The sequence below is a fragment of the Mesoplodon bidens genome (genome assembly GCF_964165515.1).
Source record: "Mesoplodon bidens genome assembly, chromosome: 6".
NCBI lineage: Eukaryota > Metazoa > Chordata > Mammalia > Artiodactyla > Ziphiidae > Mesoplodon > Mesoplodon bidens.
In genome coordinates, this window is record NC_138162.1 from 2,986,744 (window position 1) to 3,001,139 (window position 14,396).

General features: G+C 65.6%; 1 protein-coding gene across 2 annotated transcripts in view; it reads left to right on the forward strand.

The window, feature by feature from the left end:
• RXRA (retinoid X receptor alpha) overlaps nt 1-14,396 on the forward strand; it is a 99,078-nt gene that overhangs the window by 80,045 nt on the left and 4,637 nt on the right. For both annotated transcript variants that reach the window (XM_081236134.1, XM_081236135.1), the window contains exons 5-9: nt 4,724-4,893; nt 8,146-8,275; nt 9,804-9,936; nt 11,493-11,584; nt 13,334-13,439. In XM_081236134.1, the coding sequence (XP_081092260.1) occupies nt 4,724-4,893; nt 8,146-8,275; nt 9,804-9,936; nt 11,493-11,584; nt 13,334-13,439 (631 nt within the window). The remainder of the gene's footprint in view (nt 1-4,723; nt 4,894-8,145; nt 8,276-9,803; nt 9,937-11,492; nt 11,585-13,333; nt 13,440-14,396) is intronic.

Here is a 14,396-nt window from a genome sequence, read left to right on the forward strand (position 1 = left end):
GGACGGGGGCCCGGAGTGCCACCCCAGCCTTGGCCGGGAGCACGCAGGATGTGGCTTGTCCGCCCCCAGGGCTGGCCTGAGCCCTCCTAGGTGCCAGCCCCACACGGGCGGCCATGCCGACTGGCCTCGGTGCCGCACGACCCCTGGGAGAGGCTTGTGATTACACCCCTGGGGCAGGTGGGGCACAGGCTTGGGCTGGCCCCTGGACTGGCCGACCGCAGGGAGGGCCGACGGGCACCCTGCCCCCCCGTGCTGGTAACGAGGGACGCGGCAGGCCCACGGCGTCTCGTGTCGGGCAACGGCAGGGGCGTGCGCACACACGCAGCCCCCGGGGGCTCGTTCCGCAGCATTCCGGGGTTGGTGGGGCCCAAGTGGGAGGTGCCCCGCGGGCCAGCCCTCCCCAGGCTGAGCCCGGGCCTGTCTGCTGAGCGTGCAGCTGCAGGACTCGGGGGCCTGCCGGTGCTCCCGTCTGAGGGGGGAGACCTGAGAGCAGCAGGAGGGTCACCCCGCTGCCCCGCCTCTGCTTCCTTCTTCCTCTCTGAGGAAGGCCTCTCCCCGTTTCCTTCCTGCGCCCCATCCCCTGCCCCCGAGGGACTGGGGTGTGGGAACGGCAGCGCCTGATGTGTGTGCACAGGCAGGCACGGCCCCGCAGCGGCTGCGGAGAGGCCCCCGCTGGTTCCCGCTCCTCCCTGTCCGTGTGGGGCGCGTGGCCTTGCCTCTCCGAGCCTCAGTTTCCTCGCGGTGCGTGGGGGTGTTGGCAGGCTCCCCGAAGGGCCTGTTGGGGGGAATGTGGCGGGTGCCAGCCCCGCGCCTGGCAGGTGGCGCGGTCAGAGAGTGGGGGCCGCAGCGTGTGTGCAAGTGTGTGAACCCGTGTGCGTGCCCGTGTATGTTGCACGTGATCATTCTGTGTGCGGGCCTCTTGTCCTGGGTTGAGCCCCCTGAGGGAAGGAGGGATGTGTCCTCCGAGCTCGAGGGACATAGCTCGCCCTGTGACCTCTGGCAGGGACATGCCCCTCCGGCCTTGAGAAGAGGCAGCCGGGCCAGAGCCCTTGGAGACGTCCAGCCCTGCCTGCCCCGGGGACCACACAGGGGATGGAGGAAGGGCCCAGCCGCCGGCGGTGCCAAAGCAAAGGAGGCGGCAGTCCTGTGGTCCCCCCACCCCCACCCCCACCCCCACCCCGCCCGGACACCCCTCCCACCTCCCGGCTTCCAGGAGCCGGAGGGCGGCCGTGGGCGCTGTGCAGGTCGGGGGAGGGGGTCCCGCCCTGGCTGTGGGCTGCTGCTCCCCTGGCCGTCCGGCACCAGCTGTCTCCTGACGCCGGGGGCTCCGCTTATGTTGGGCGTTGAGTGCCCCTCCCAGGCGCGTGCTTGGCTGCTGGGGGAGGGCCGGCCCCGCGGGCTTTCCTGGGGATCCTTGACGTGGGGGCCCGGCCTCCTCTGCCCTCCCGGCAGCGTCCCCTCCCCGTGCCGGCCCCTCTGCCCGTGGCTCGGGGCTGGGAGGATAACGAGGCCCTGTCTTGGCCGACGCCTCCCACCCGAGGCTTCCCGGCGCCCGTGGACATAAGTCAAACACAGCTGCGTCTGGGAGGTGGTCGAGCTGGCAGAGCATGAATCCCCAGCCCCGCCCCCCCGCCCCCCCCCCGTTTAAATAAAACAATAATATTTGTAACGACGCTGCTCAGAGTGGCCCGGCCCTTCATGGCTTCACAGTGCTTCACGGAGCGCTCGCTAATTAATGCCGGATGCCCCCACGCAGGAGGCAAGTGCTGAGGGACCCCCACCTGCCACCCTGCCCCGTCTGGAAGGGGAGGAGAGCCCCTTAACTGGGCCGCGTCACGGGGGCCGTGCGCGGGGACGAAGCCGCGAGCATCCTGAGGGTGCCTCCTGCGGATCCAGCCTGGAGGCCGGTGCTGTCCTTGTCACCCTGTGGCTGGGGAAGCTGGGGCACAGAGAGGCTAGGGACTCACCCGGGACCACACAGCAGCTGGGGCAGGCTCTGATCCCAGAGCCTGTAGCTTGAAGCCGCCTGGTCTCCTGAGAGCTCAGCCGCACCCCTTTGGTGCTCTGGGCCTGTTTCCCCACCTGCTAAAACGTGCCTCTCAGCTGTGTCCCAGCTCTGAGGATTTAGGATTCCGTTCAGAGGACAGACCCTGGGGACCCCCACCCTCAGGGTCTCAGGGACACTGGCCTGCCAGGGTTCTGGGTCCCCATCACTCCGGATGCTGGTCCAGATCAGCCTGTGTGGCTGCCGCCCACCAGGTCCACTCTTCTGGTCTGTGACCCTGTCCCCCGTAGCAGACGGTGACACGAGGCGGTGCCCTGCTCCAGCCCAGCATCCGCTGTGTCGGAAGAGGCCAGAGCCAGGCCGGCCAGCTTGAGCTCCCCACCCAGCCCCACCAGCTGTCAGACTTTCCAGAAGCACCAGGCTTGCAAAAACTCTTGACGCGAGGCCTCCCGCCTGGCTCCGGGGCCCAGCTGGCGGATCTGAAGCGTGGGCCGGCCCCCGGTCCCAAGTCTCGCCACACGGATGGAAAATCTCTCACTCGAGTCAGCGTTTGCGTCTTGGAGAGCGCAGCCCCTGGCAGGGGCCATCCACAAATAGCCATTTGTGGATGCGGGAAGGATGCAGGGCCGGCCCTCAGGGAGCCCCGCGGCCCGGAGAGGGTCTGAACGGTCGTTGGCGGGGCCGGCGTGTTGGAGAGGGGTCTATGCGGACTGTTGCAGAGCTGTGGGTGATGTTCCAAGAATCGCACGGGCCCAGGGGACCCCCAGGGAGCAGGAGAGGGGAGCCCTCACACCCCCAGTCTTGGAGGACGGAGTGGGGGTGGGCCGGCAGAGCCCCCAGAGCTGTGGCCTGAGGAGGAAGTGGCCGCTGAGAACCGTGGCCGGGCAGGGCGGGCACCAGAGCCACAGACCCCCTCCTCACTCCTGCTGGTCCCCTGCGTTTGCAAGACCCACCTGAGGCCAAGGGTGAGAGGGCCCGGGGTGAGGCAGCCCCGAGCTCGGGCCCCGGAGCTGGGCAGGGCAGGTGGGTCTGGAGGTACGCGGGGGGCAGTCCCCTGACAGCGGCGTCTGCGGTAACAGGGCACTGTGTTTTGCCCGGTCCAGACTTCCTGCAGGGGAAGGTAAGCCTCGACTGAGGCCCAGAGGGGTGATGGCACGTGGGAAGTCCCCCGAGGGGGCCGCACCCTCCCGGCTTCCGGAAGGCTCCATGCTGGGGGCTGCGTGCAGGGCCTTCTCCTCTGTGGGGCTGGGAGTGTGTGACAGAGGTTTCGCTGCTGCCCTCGGGAAGTCGCCTCGCACAAGCTCCTGCTCTGCCTTGGGGTCTCCAGGGACCCCAGGAAGCCTTGTGTGGGGTGGGGGCTGCGGAGCTGGTCCTGAGGAGGCCGTGGGCGCCCTGGGAGTGTCGGGGGACGTCTGGACATCTGCTCTGGCTCAGCAGAGCAGGACCAAGGGAGGGCGGCCGGCAGCGGTGGTGGGCCCCGTCCCGGTGCTGCGGCCCTCGCTTAGTGGCATCTGGCGCGTCCCTGGGGAGGCACAGGCCCAGTACGCCCAGGGACTCCCCCGTGCTGGTGCTGTGTGGGCAGCCTCTCCCACCCCGCCCAGGCCTCCTTTCCCCGGGTCCAGGGCCCCTGGTGTCCCCAGCAGAGGAAGGGGGGCTGTGAGGGTCAGCAGAGGGCGCTGCAGAAGCCCCCGGGAGCCTTCTTGGGTCTTTGCGGGGCTCTGGGTGGGGTCCACAGCCTGGCTCTGGTTCAGCGTCGCCTTGGGCCTGCTGGGTGACCTCAGGGAGGTCTCGGCCCCTCTTGGGAAAGGGCCGCTTGAGCTGCCTGGGCTGCGAAGTCGAGGGTCTGTGAATGCCCAGCCGTGGGGTGCCTGGTCCCTTCGGCCTTCCTCCCACGTGGGTCTCTGCGGGGACGTGTTGGAATGAACCGTTCCGTCTCCGCCTCCTCCCATCAGCTTCTCTCCCTGGGTTCCCAGAAACTAGGCTGCCCTGACTGCAGCATCTGCTCAGTCTCTACCCCCGTGCTGGAGCCCCGCACCCGCCCGGCCGGCCCGGGCTGTCCCGTCTCAAGCCTGGGTTTGACCCAGCTTGCGCTCCCCCCCAGCCCCTCTCCTCCCCGCAGCAGAAAGGGACCATCAGAGATCTGCATCTCACCCCATCCTTTTCCTGGGGCACATTGGACCCTGTTCTCGGCCACGCCCCCCACCGTTGCACTCCTTGTCCTGCTCTCTAGCTGACGTGAGAGGCCCTTTCATCAGCAGCATTTCTGCTCTGGTGCTAGGCCTTGACACACGCTACCTCTCCTGCCTGAAGTGCTCTCCCTATTTTTCCTGTTCCTTCAATTTCATTGTCACTTTTTCCGGGAAGCCTTCCTGGCTTTGCCTCAGTCCATAGCCCATCAAAGCCCTTCTCACTGCACGTTGGGATCCCTGTTGAACTGTCAGTTTCCTGAGAGCTGGGTCCCATCTGCCCTGGCCCTGGGCGGGTCCTGGTGTGACCAGTAGGTGGATGAATTAACGAGAGGCAGCGTGTTCTGTCCTCAGAGCACACAGCCTCCAGGAGGCCAGGCTTGGGGCAGAGAAGGGGGCCGTAGTCTGGCCGGCTCTGAGCAGCATCCTTCTCCCCGGCCCCGGCCAGCTTGTGGGCGCGCCGCTCGGGCCCTGGCGGCGGAGGGGCTGCCGCGGGAGCTGCGGGCTGACTGGCAGCCTCCCCGTGCCTCAGCTGTGCAGGAGGAACGGCAGCGCGGCAAGGACCGGGCTGAGAACGAGGTAGAGTCCACGAGCAGCGCCAACGAGGACATGCCGGTGGAGAAGATCCTGGAGGCCGAGCTGGCCGTCGAACCCAAGACCGAGACGTACGTGGAGGCAAATGTGGGGCTGAACCCCAGCTCGGTGAGTGCACACCCGCCCTGCTTTGGGGACCGTGGCCCCGGGCGCGCTCCTGAGAGGGAGACCCCCTCTGTAATGTCCCCAGTCGGGTGGGTGAGGTTTTGGTTGTTTGGCTCAAAGCCCAGGACTTTATGGTCACCTTCAAGCTTCGTGTTGTCTCTGGCCCATCGTCCAGCCGGGTTTCAGGGGTTCTGTGTCTGCCCCAGGTTTGCGGGCAGCGTGAGGTCCAGACTTCATCTGTGTCTCCCGTGTGCGGTCAGGGTGGGACCGCAGCCCTGTGGCCTGCCCTGAGGTCATCCAGGCAGGCCCTGAGGTCACCCGGGCCTGGCTCCCTCCGTTCTGTCCCTGGCTCACAGTGGCCCAGACGGTACCAGACACACCTGCCCAGCTCCCTACCCCAACCCCAGGGCCTTTGCATGTGCCGCTCCCTCTGCTCCTCCTCAGGCTTCAGTCTCAGAGAGGCGTCACTTCCTCGCGGAGCCCCTTTCCCTCTTGCCCCCCCCTGGTGCCCCTGTTCTGTGGGTTCAGGGCTCCTGACGTGCCTCTTCACGGCCCCTAGTACGTGGGGGCCACGCCGCAGCGTGTGCGGTGGGTTAATTCTCCATCCTTGCCGTCAGGCTGTTCCCCAGGACCCTGCCCTGCCCGTAGGCGCTCTCACGCGGCCCCCACCCCCATCTCCGAGTGTGAGGGTCCCCGTCTCATCTGTGGGGGCCCGCAGGCCGCCCTGCTGCCGTCCCGCACTCTGTGGTGCCCCCGGACCATGGCCCCTCTGAGACGCCCGCTTCGGCCGTGTGCCAGGGAAGGCGGGCCCTCTCCTGGACGTGCCGCCTCTCGTAGAGGGACTCCCCTGGGCTGTGATGCTCAGCAGTCCGTCTGGTCTGTGGTCCGGCCCGACCCTACGCCCCCTCTCCGGTCCCAGTGCAGGGTGGGGCGGCTGCGAGGGCTTCACGGCTGAGTCGGAACCCCGAAAGAGAAGTCGGGGGATCAACCCAGGCCTGCCAGCTTTTAATTTTGTCAAGTAAGGACGTTATTGGGAAGAAAACAAATCTGCCGTTTTCTCTCTCCACGAATTCAGAGCAGGCGGAGCGGGGTCTAGGGGACAGGCAGGCGGGCCGGCAGGGCGGAGGGTCTGCCCTCGTGCTACAGCTTGCGCTGGGCTGGCCCGGGTCCCCTTCTGGGGACGGCTCATTAGGCCCCTTCTCTCGACACCAGCGGCCTCTCTGCCCTGGGGCAGCCTTGCACCTCCTAGGACAGGGAAGGTCCCGCCCTCTCAGGCATGGGCTGGAGCTCCAGAAACTGCTGTTGAATGAGGCCTGTTTTGTCTCTGAGTGGGAATCCAGGCTCGGAGAAGTTAGGGACTTGCTAGAGACCACCCTGCGGGACGGAGCAGGGCAGAGCTGGAGCCCCCTCCCCCAGGGGAGCCCCCCAGGCCTAGTCCTGCACCTGCTGTGCAGGCAGACTTCGCCCCCAGCTCTAGGCGTGACTTTGTGCTCACCTACAAGGCCCCGGCCTGCCCGGGAGTGGCTCAGGGTGACAGCCTGTGCCCCGGGCCTGCTTTGGGCCCCTTGAGGGCTCGGAGGGGGCTGTTGGCCAGTGGCCAGGGAGAAGGCCCGACCCCTGGGGCTCTCCTCGGGTCTTCCCCATGCCCCCCGCTTCCCCCTGCATGGCTCCCCCATGCCCCCCACCATCAGGCTTGTGTTCTCACCTCAAGGGGCTGCCCTGTGGCATGGAAGGGCAAGGAGCATGGTCCCCGGGGAGTGGAGCCGGGCCGCAGTGGCTCCGGCGAGAACCCGGCCCTGGCCTCTGGCACGCTAGCTGCAGGGTGTTTCGCTCGTGTGAGCCGGGACCCCGTGTGGGCCAGGCAATGCCCGTGGCTGCCGCTGTCCATCAGACAGGATGGGGTGGGCGATGCCTGCAGGGTGTCTTGGGCACGTGGTGTCCGGGGCCCAGCGAGTTGTCCGGGGCCCAGCGAGTGTGTGGACTCCTGGTTGACGCTCCTGGGAGGTTTGTTGCAGAGCGGGTGGAGGCGGGGGGCTGGCCCCCACGGGTGACAACGGGGGCGTCCAGCAGCTGGTGCCTGCCTGCCCCTTCCCCCTGAGGTCCGCAGACCAACTGGCCACGCTCCCCGGCTGCCGCCTCTCCCGGGGTCCCAGGTCCCCTTTCTGCACGCCTGGCTCTGTCCACCCTGGTGGCCTTGGTGCCAGTTTGTCACCAGGCCTCCCACGAGAGCCCTCAGCAGGCCCTTCACGGGGCCGGGTTGTTTAGGCTGCGTCACTGGAGGGCGGATGGTTTCTGTCAGGGGAAGCTCTTCCGTGGGGGCATCCCCCATGTGGCTGCCTGGCCGTCATGGTTTCTGGAATGAGGGGTTTCCACATCCCGTGCACGGGCCTCGGTCCCCCCCTCCCTGGGCCCAGAGGGTTCTCTACCCGAGCCCCACAGGCTGGAGCCGGAAGCAGCAGGGTGCCACTGAGGCCGCCCAGGTTTCCTCATCTCTGAGAATGACTGGGGCTTCCCCTTCTGGCTAGAACTTTCTGGAGGGGCCTCTGATGCACCCTCTCTGTGTGCCACCTCTAAGTCTGGTAGGAAGGAGCAACACCGGAGGGGCTGGCAACCACCCCCGAGTCTGGTCTGTGACACGCGGTCACCTGGCCCCAACCCCCGGGGCTGCGGTGGGGACTGAGTGGGCTGTAGCACGGTGACCTTCCTGTGGCTGCTGGGACAAGTGACCACAAACCAAGTGCCTAAGACAGCACAGATTTTAGTATCTTACGCATCTTGAGGTCAGAAGTCTGAGCTCAGTGTCCCTGGGCCAAGTCAGGGCATCGGCAGGGCTGGCCCTTCTCGGGGAGAAGCTGCTGCCTGGCCTGTCCCTGCTCTGGAGTTGCCCGCGTTCCTCAGCTCCCGGCCCTTCCTCCGGCTTCGGGGCCGGCAGCATCTTCCCTCCTCGACCTCGGCCTCCGTCCTCACGCCTTCTCTCCGCTCTGACCTCCTCCCCCCTCCAGTAGGGACCCTCGTGATGGCACTGGGCCCACCCACTTCTTCCAGGGTAACCTCCCATCTCAAAACTCTTAACTTGGCCGTGTCTGCAGAATTCCCTTTGTCGGGTAAGGTGGCACATTAGCAGGTTCTGGGGTATAGGACGCGGGTGTCACTGGGGGTGTCATACAGCCGCCACCGCCGGGTAAGGCGTGTGGCGGGGCCCGGTCTGGGGCCGCGTTCCCTGCTCGGTGCTCACCGCGGTGTCCCTTCCCCCAGCCCAATGACCCTGTCACCAACATCTGCCAAGCGGCCGACAAGCAGCTCTTCACCCTGGTGGAGTGGGCCAAGCGGATCCCGCACTTCTCCGAGCTGCCCCTGGACGACCAGGTCATCCTGCTGCGGGCAGGTGAGTGGCCGGGCCTGGCGGGGGCTGGGCAGGCGTGGACAGGAGAGGGGCGGGGGCTTTGGAGCCCCGTGGGGGGGACGCGGCCTTCCTCCTGCTGTGCGAGGCCGCGGGGGAAGGGGCACGGGCCGGGGCTTCTGCTCCAACACTGCCCACCCCAGCCTGGGTTTCCCTCCCCTCCCTCATGAGGAGGGCTTCAGTCTGGGGTCTCTCCTAGTGGCCTTCAGAGGGGTGCAGGGCCGTCTGGGGGACCCCTGTGGAGAGGGAGGGGCGAGCAGGTCTCGCAGGGGCTGCCCTTGGGGGTCTGTGTGTTCTGCCTTCTTCCCCGACTGAGGCCGCAGCCCCTTTCCCAGGCTGGGCTTGCGATGCGCGAAGCTGGTGCAGAAACAGCTCGCTCAGTGCTCAGCACACACCCCACGGCTGAACGGGTTGTGAGGGAGATCCTGGGACCCCGGGGGGCGGGTGGGGGGTGGATGAGAGGGAGAGACGCAGAGTGTTCGCAGAGTGGCAGGGTAGGGCAGGCGCTGGGGGGCTGGTCCTGCCCCTCGCAGAGCTCTGGTCCTTGGCCCTGGTGTTTGGCCAGGGGGGTGTCCCTTCACGCTGAACCTGGGGGCGGGGAGAGCCCGTGCCTAGAAGAGTTTTCACTCTGGGACACAAAACCCAACATCCAGAGCCGTCAGACCCGCAGGGTTGGGAAAGTCTGGGACCAGGGGTTGGAGAGGATTCTGATTCACACTGACCAGGCAGCCCCTTCCTCTCCCTGGGCCTCAGTTTTTCCTGTGTATAAAATGGGGCCAATACTTGCTTTGTAGGGTTGAATCAGGATTAAATGGGATGATCCTTGTGATACTGGCAGCCACCAGCCCAGAACCTTCAGGGCATTCGGGAGTGGTGGCTGTGACGGTCACTAGTGACAGTCTTGTGGAATGATTCATGCTGTTCAGTTTATAGGGTCATCGAAACACTTGCTCACAGCATCGTGTCCATCCCTCTTTGTAGCCCTTGCACCTGCTCTGTGTGCGCCAGGGCCTCGTGTAGAGAGAGCGGCGAGCTGGCCTTTGGCTCTAAACACACCTTGTTTCAGCTCAGTAATTCACTGTTCTGTGCCATCCACAAAATGTCAGTCTCTGGGAGTTTGCCGTGGGGGCCAGACTGGCGGCAGCTGCTCCAGGGCCGCCTGGAGAGGGTCCTGGGAGCTCCCTTGTGCTCCGTGGCACACGTGTCTGGCACTTGCAGAGAGAGACTCCCCTGGCACCCTCGTTTGGGAGCCTGGGTTAAACTACGCTACAGGACATGCTCTGTGCAGGACATCTCAGGGCCTTTACGGCACGCACTCTGGAGGCATTTCCCAAACGTCCGTGCTTGGGAACTTGCTTTCTGTGGCACGGTCATGGGCTCAGGGTTTCCTGGAGCCCACTTGGGGAACCGTGGCTTGGGAGGCTGAGTGCCACCTCTGGGGGGCCCGGCGGGGCCGGGGGCAGGGCGGCCGGGGTCTGGGGCCGGCAGTGACTGTGTGCTCTCCCCGCCGCAGGCTGGAACGAGCTGCTCATCGCTTCCTTCTCCCACCGCTCCATAGCCGTGAAGGACGGCATCCTCCTGGCCACCGGGCTGCACGTCCATCGCAACAGCGCCCACAGCGCGGGGGTGGGCGCCATCTTTGACAGGTGGGGGCCCAGCCCACGGCTGTGACCCGCTTGGCCTTTGTTCTGTTCACGAAGGTTACACTTGCGGGGATACAGAGAAGGGCAAGGACTAAGATTAAAATCCCTCCGGGCGTACCCGACAGCCGCAGCCGACGTTTTTGGTTTACTTTTCTCCAAATACGTTTTAAAGTCCTGCCCATGGGAGGAGAAGCTGCCCTGTGTTTAATGCAAAAGGTAGATTGTGCCGTAGATACTCTTCCACGGTTATGTCGGATGCGGCGGAGACTCTTCCGAGCCGAGACTAAAGCATCGCAGCGCCTGTGAGCCCGCGCGCACCCTGTCCCCAGGTGCCCGGCTGCATCTCAGCGCCGCTTCTGGCGTGTCCCCGGTGGAGACACCGCTCTCTGCCCCTCGGCCCCTTCTCGGCACGCAGCCAGGGGCCAGTGCTGGGCGGTGGGCAGGGGGCTCCATTCAAGTGCCTCCAGAATCATGGCCCACCTGTGCTGCATCAGGCGGGGCGGACAGGAGCTGCTCATTCCTGTCTCTGGGCCTTGCCTAAGAGCCCGGAGGACCTGGGGACCTGGGTGTCAGCTCAGCCAGCCGGAGTGGGAAGGGCTGGGGAGGGGCGTCCCAGGGTCCCTCGGGTGGGGGGCGAGGCACAGGAGTGGTGAGGGGGAAGGAGCGGGTGGCAGGGGTTGGGGGGTGGGGATGGTGGTGGGAGGGGTCCCAGGCGAGCCCCCGAGTACAGGAGCCTTGAAGTCAGAGGGGAGCAGCAGAAGCCCCTACTGTAGCCCCCCGGGGATAGATGTGGGAGCCGTGCTGCCCCGTGGGACAGCTCAGGTAGAACAGAGGGGCACCACGTACTGTGGGCAAGCACTGGTTTAGACAGTGTAGGGATGTGTCTTTGCCACAGGATGTTTCAGGACCTTTAAACAAGCTCGTGTACAGAAGTGCCACCAAAAGGGGCAGATTTATTGCCCGCAGACGGCTTCTTTGGAGAGCACGTCCCTCGGGGGGGATGTTTAGAAGTGCAGCCCCAGTCACGCACCCAGCTGACAGTTCTGTGGTTCCAGCTGCTAGAGGTGACGGTGATGGGAATGTAATAAGTGGCCGGTGACAGGAAGTGGAACGGAGCCTGCTCCGGCTGCAAGGAAGGAGCCAGGAAGCCAGGAGCTGGGGAAATGCCTTCCCGCGGGCGGACTCCAGGGAGCGGCAGGAATGCGGCACTCAGGCCTCGGCCTCAGGCCGCCGTGTCTGGTCTGCAGCCCCGTGGGGGTGTGTGGCAGTGGGCTTTGCCCCGGCTGTCACGAGGTTCCTCTTTCGTCTCTGGCCCCCCAGGATAAAATCCCATTCGCAGACCTTCTTGAGGAAGAGGCGTGGAGCCCCCGGGGCGGGATGGGACAGGCTGGGTGTGGGGATTGTCCCGCCCTGTCTGGGCAGCTCCCCCAGTCTCCTGGCTCTTCTCAGCTGCCCTCCAGGCCCACACCGGGCTTCCCGAGCCCTTTGGGTTTTTCTGGCGGGCCCTGTGAGAGGCCCGGTCTGACTTGGACGTCGGCATGTGCCGGCTTCCCCCGCAGGGTGCTGACGGAGCTGGTGTCCAAGATGCGGGACATGCAGATGGACAAGACGGAGCTGGGCTGCCTGCGCGCCATCGTCCTCTTCAACCCCGGTACTGCCTTCCCGCCGCTTTACCTGCTGTCCAGGCCCGGGTATCAGCCCCCCAGGGGGACTAGAGTCCCCGGGCTCTCATCCCAGCCCCGCTGCTCACTGGCGCTGCAGCGTCGGCGACCTGACCCTTCTCCGAGCCTCGGTGTCTCTCTTACGATGAGGGCACAGCCATGCCACCTTCTTCCCGAGGCCCTTGTGAAGGTCGGACGAGGCTTGCGCAGCCGAGCTCATCCTCTGTGGTTTGGTGAGGGCTCCGGCCGGGCCTTTGGGCACTGTGTCCAAAGCGAGGCCCCACCCGCACCGGCATCCCGGGCTCCAGAGGAGACGGCCTCTTTGCGCGCTTCTGCTGCCGAAGTTCTGGAGCCCGGATGTTCTAGGAGTGGACGGGGACACCGGGGGCAGGTTTGGGGCTGCTGAGGGCTTCTAGGGGGAGGTGCAGGGAGCTGACTGGGCGGCGGGAGGATGGGACGGCCCTGGGGGTCACGGGCCCTGACTCCTTGCCCTCCATCAGCTCCAGTGCTGAGGGCCGGGGTGGGGTGGAGATGGAGTCTGCTCATGGGGGACAGCCCATTGCCAGGGACGTGTGTTCCCCAGCTCTGTGCTGGAGCCCGTGACCCTGCCAGCATGGGAGGCTGAGCACGTGTCTCGGCCCTGCCTGGCGGGATCCCCGTTGAAGTCGTGCATGGCTTGTGGCTCCTGGCGTTTATTCACCTGTTGGGGCCCAAGTGTGGGGTTGCTGGGGACAGAAGGGAGATGTCCAGAGCTGGCAGAGCCCCAGGGCCTGGGGGAGCCCAGTTGCAGAGGAGCCTGGCATGTTCCCAAGGTGCCCAGGACCCCAGGCCAGCATGGCATTCACACTGGGCCACAGTGCTCCTACTGGGACATCAGACAGCCAGGACAGGGCCAGTGTGGGACCCCCTGGTCTGGGACTCACAGGCCAACCGACAGCAGTCCTGTTCCATGGCTGAGCCCCCAGAGGCTGCGTCAGCTTCAGACCAGCAGCAGGGAGGCTCTAGCCTCTGCCCTCTGAGCCACTAGGACGGACCATGCCTGGCTGGGGCCAGACTCAGGGCTGTGTGAACCCAAATCCAGATGCCCAGTGGTGGCTGCTATTCGGGGGCAGTGGGGAGACAGAGGGAGAGGCTCGTCCAGTGTCAGCTTGCTGGGTAACCTCAGCAGGTGAAGAAGCACAGGGGGCTTCTTAGCAAAGCTTTGCCCGGCCGGGGAGCTCTTGGTGCCTCAGAGAGGCCTGTGACAGCTCACCAAGATGAGCCAGGGCGGCCCGTGCTTCTCAGCCTCACCCCTGGGCCCTGGGGGTTTTGGCGACCCTGGTCCCGGGTATCTCCGTCCACAGGCAGAGCCTTCCAGACTGGTCTCCTGCCGCCAGGGTCCCAGGGCTCAGGATGGCTTCAGGGCCCCCCATAGCATGGGTCTGGCTGTTTCAGGTAGAAGAGGGTTTGGAGCCTTCATCTGGCTCGAAGGGGCTGAGACCCAATGCAGCAGAGGCCTCTGGAGTCAACCCGGTTGCCATGGTAACCAGGAGCCGCCCGGGGGGCAGGCCCATCCCACTTTACAGATGGGGCAGCTGAATGGCAGGAGGTCAGGGGACTGGCCCAAAGTCAAGTGGCCAGCAAGCAAGCAGCAGGGCCAGGGCTCGAGCACAGGGCAGCCTCGTCTGAGTGGGGGCTCTGAGTCCCTGGGGCAGGTTCCCTGGGCAGGGCTCTTACCTGCGGCCCCTGCTCCCTCACAGACTCCAAGGGGCTCTCAAACCCGGCCGAGGTGGAGGCGCTTCGCGAGAAGGTCTACGCGTCCCTGGAGGCATACTGCAAACACAAGTACCCCGAGCAGCCAGGAAGGTGAGCCTCGACCCAGCCTCTGCCTGGATGGACCTCGGGGTCTCTTTGCAGACGCCCTGCCCGGGACAGGACCCCGCCACCAGCCCTTCAGACACTCTTGTGAATTAGAAGGCGACACGCTGCCTTCACCCAGGGCAGCGGCGGATTGAGGTGCTCTCCCGGCCTCAGCGGGCACGCTCTCACACTTTCTTGTAGCCCCACCAAAAAGATGGGCCCAGTACGGGCACACAGTAGGTGCTTGTCGCTGTAAAGCACGTAAACAAAGTCAGTGCTTTCCTCCGCCTGCCAAAGGGAACCGCTAGAGGCAGGGGCCTGGCGTGCTCACCCCTAGCAGGGAAGGACGCCGGCACATAGTAGGTGGTTTATAAGCATATGCAGAGTAGATGGCCGTGGTCTGCAGACCTGCCCATCTCTCCTGGCCGACTGTGGGCTCCAGAAGGGCTGGAATTGTCTCCTTTCTGGGTCCACAGTGCCGGGCGCGCCGTGGGTGTCCAGGAGAAGGGGAAGTGTCAGTGGCTTCACGGCATTCCAGATCCGTTGTCCTGATTCCACCCCCTCTCTCTCCCGCTGGCCGCCCCGCCGACTGGCACACACGGGCCACACAGGGTTAACTGTCTTGCTCAGCCTCATCTGGTTTGGTTTAGAGTGAAACTTCCCGGAGGAGGAGGAGGAGGAGGAGGAGGAGGAGGAGGAGGAGAGGAGGGGTGGCAGCCCCGCCTGTTTTTCCTGGCTTCCCGCTCTAGCCCATCTCGCCAGCTCAGCAGAAAACAGCTCGTTCTCTGGCCCTGTTCCAGCCTCTAAGCTGCATTTCTGCCTTTAAAACACGGGTAGTGTTGCAGCCAAGCACGGGGCTTTTCCCCCTGAAATACAGACACTGTTAATAATTAATGAGGCCCTGGGGCCCCTGGAGGGGCATGTGGAGAGACCAGGCAGCACGTGGGATGGGGACGGCGTGGG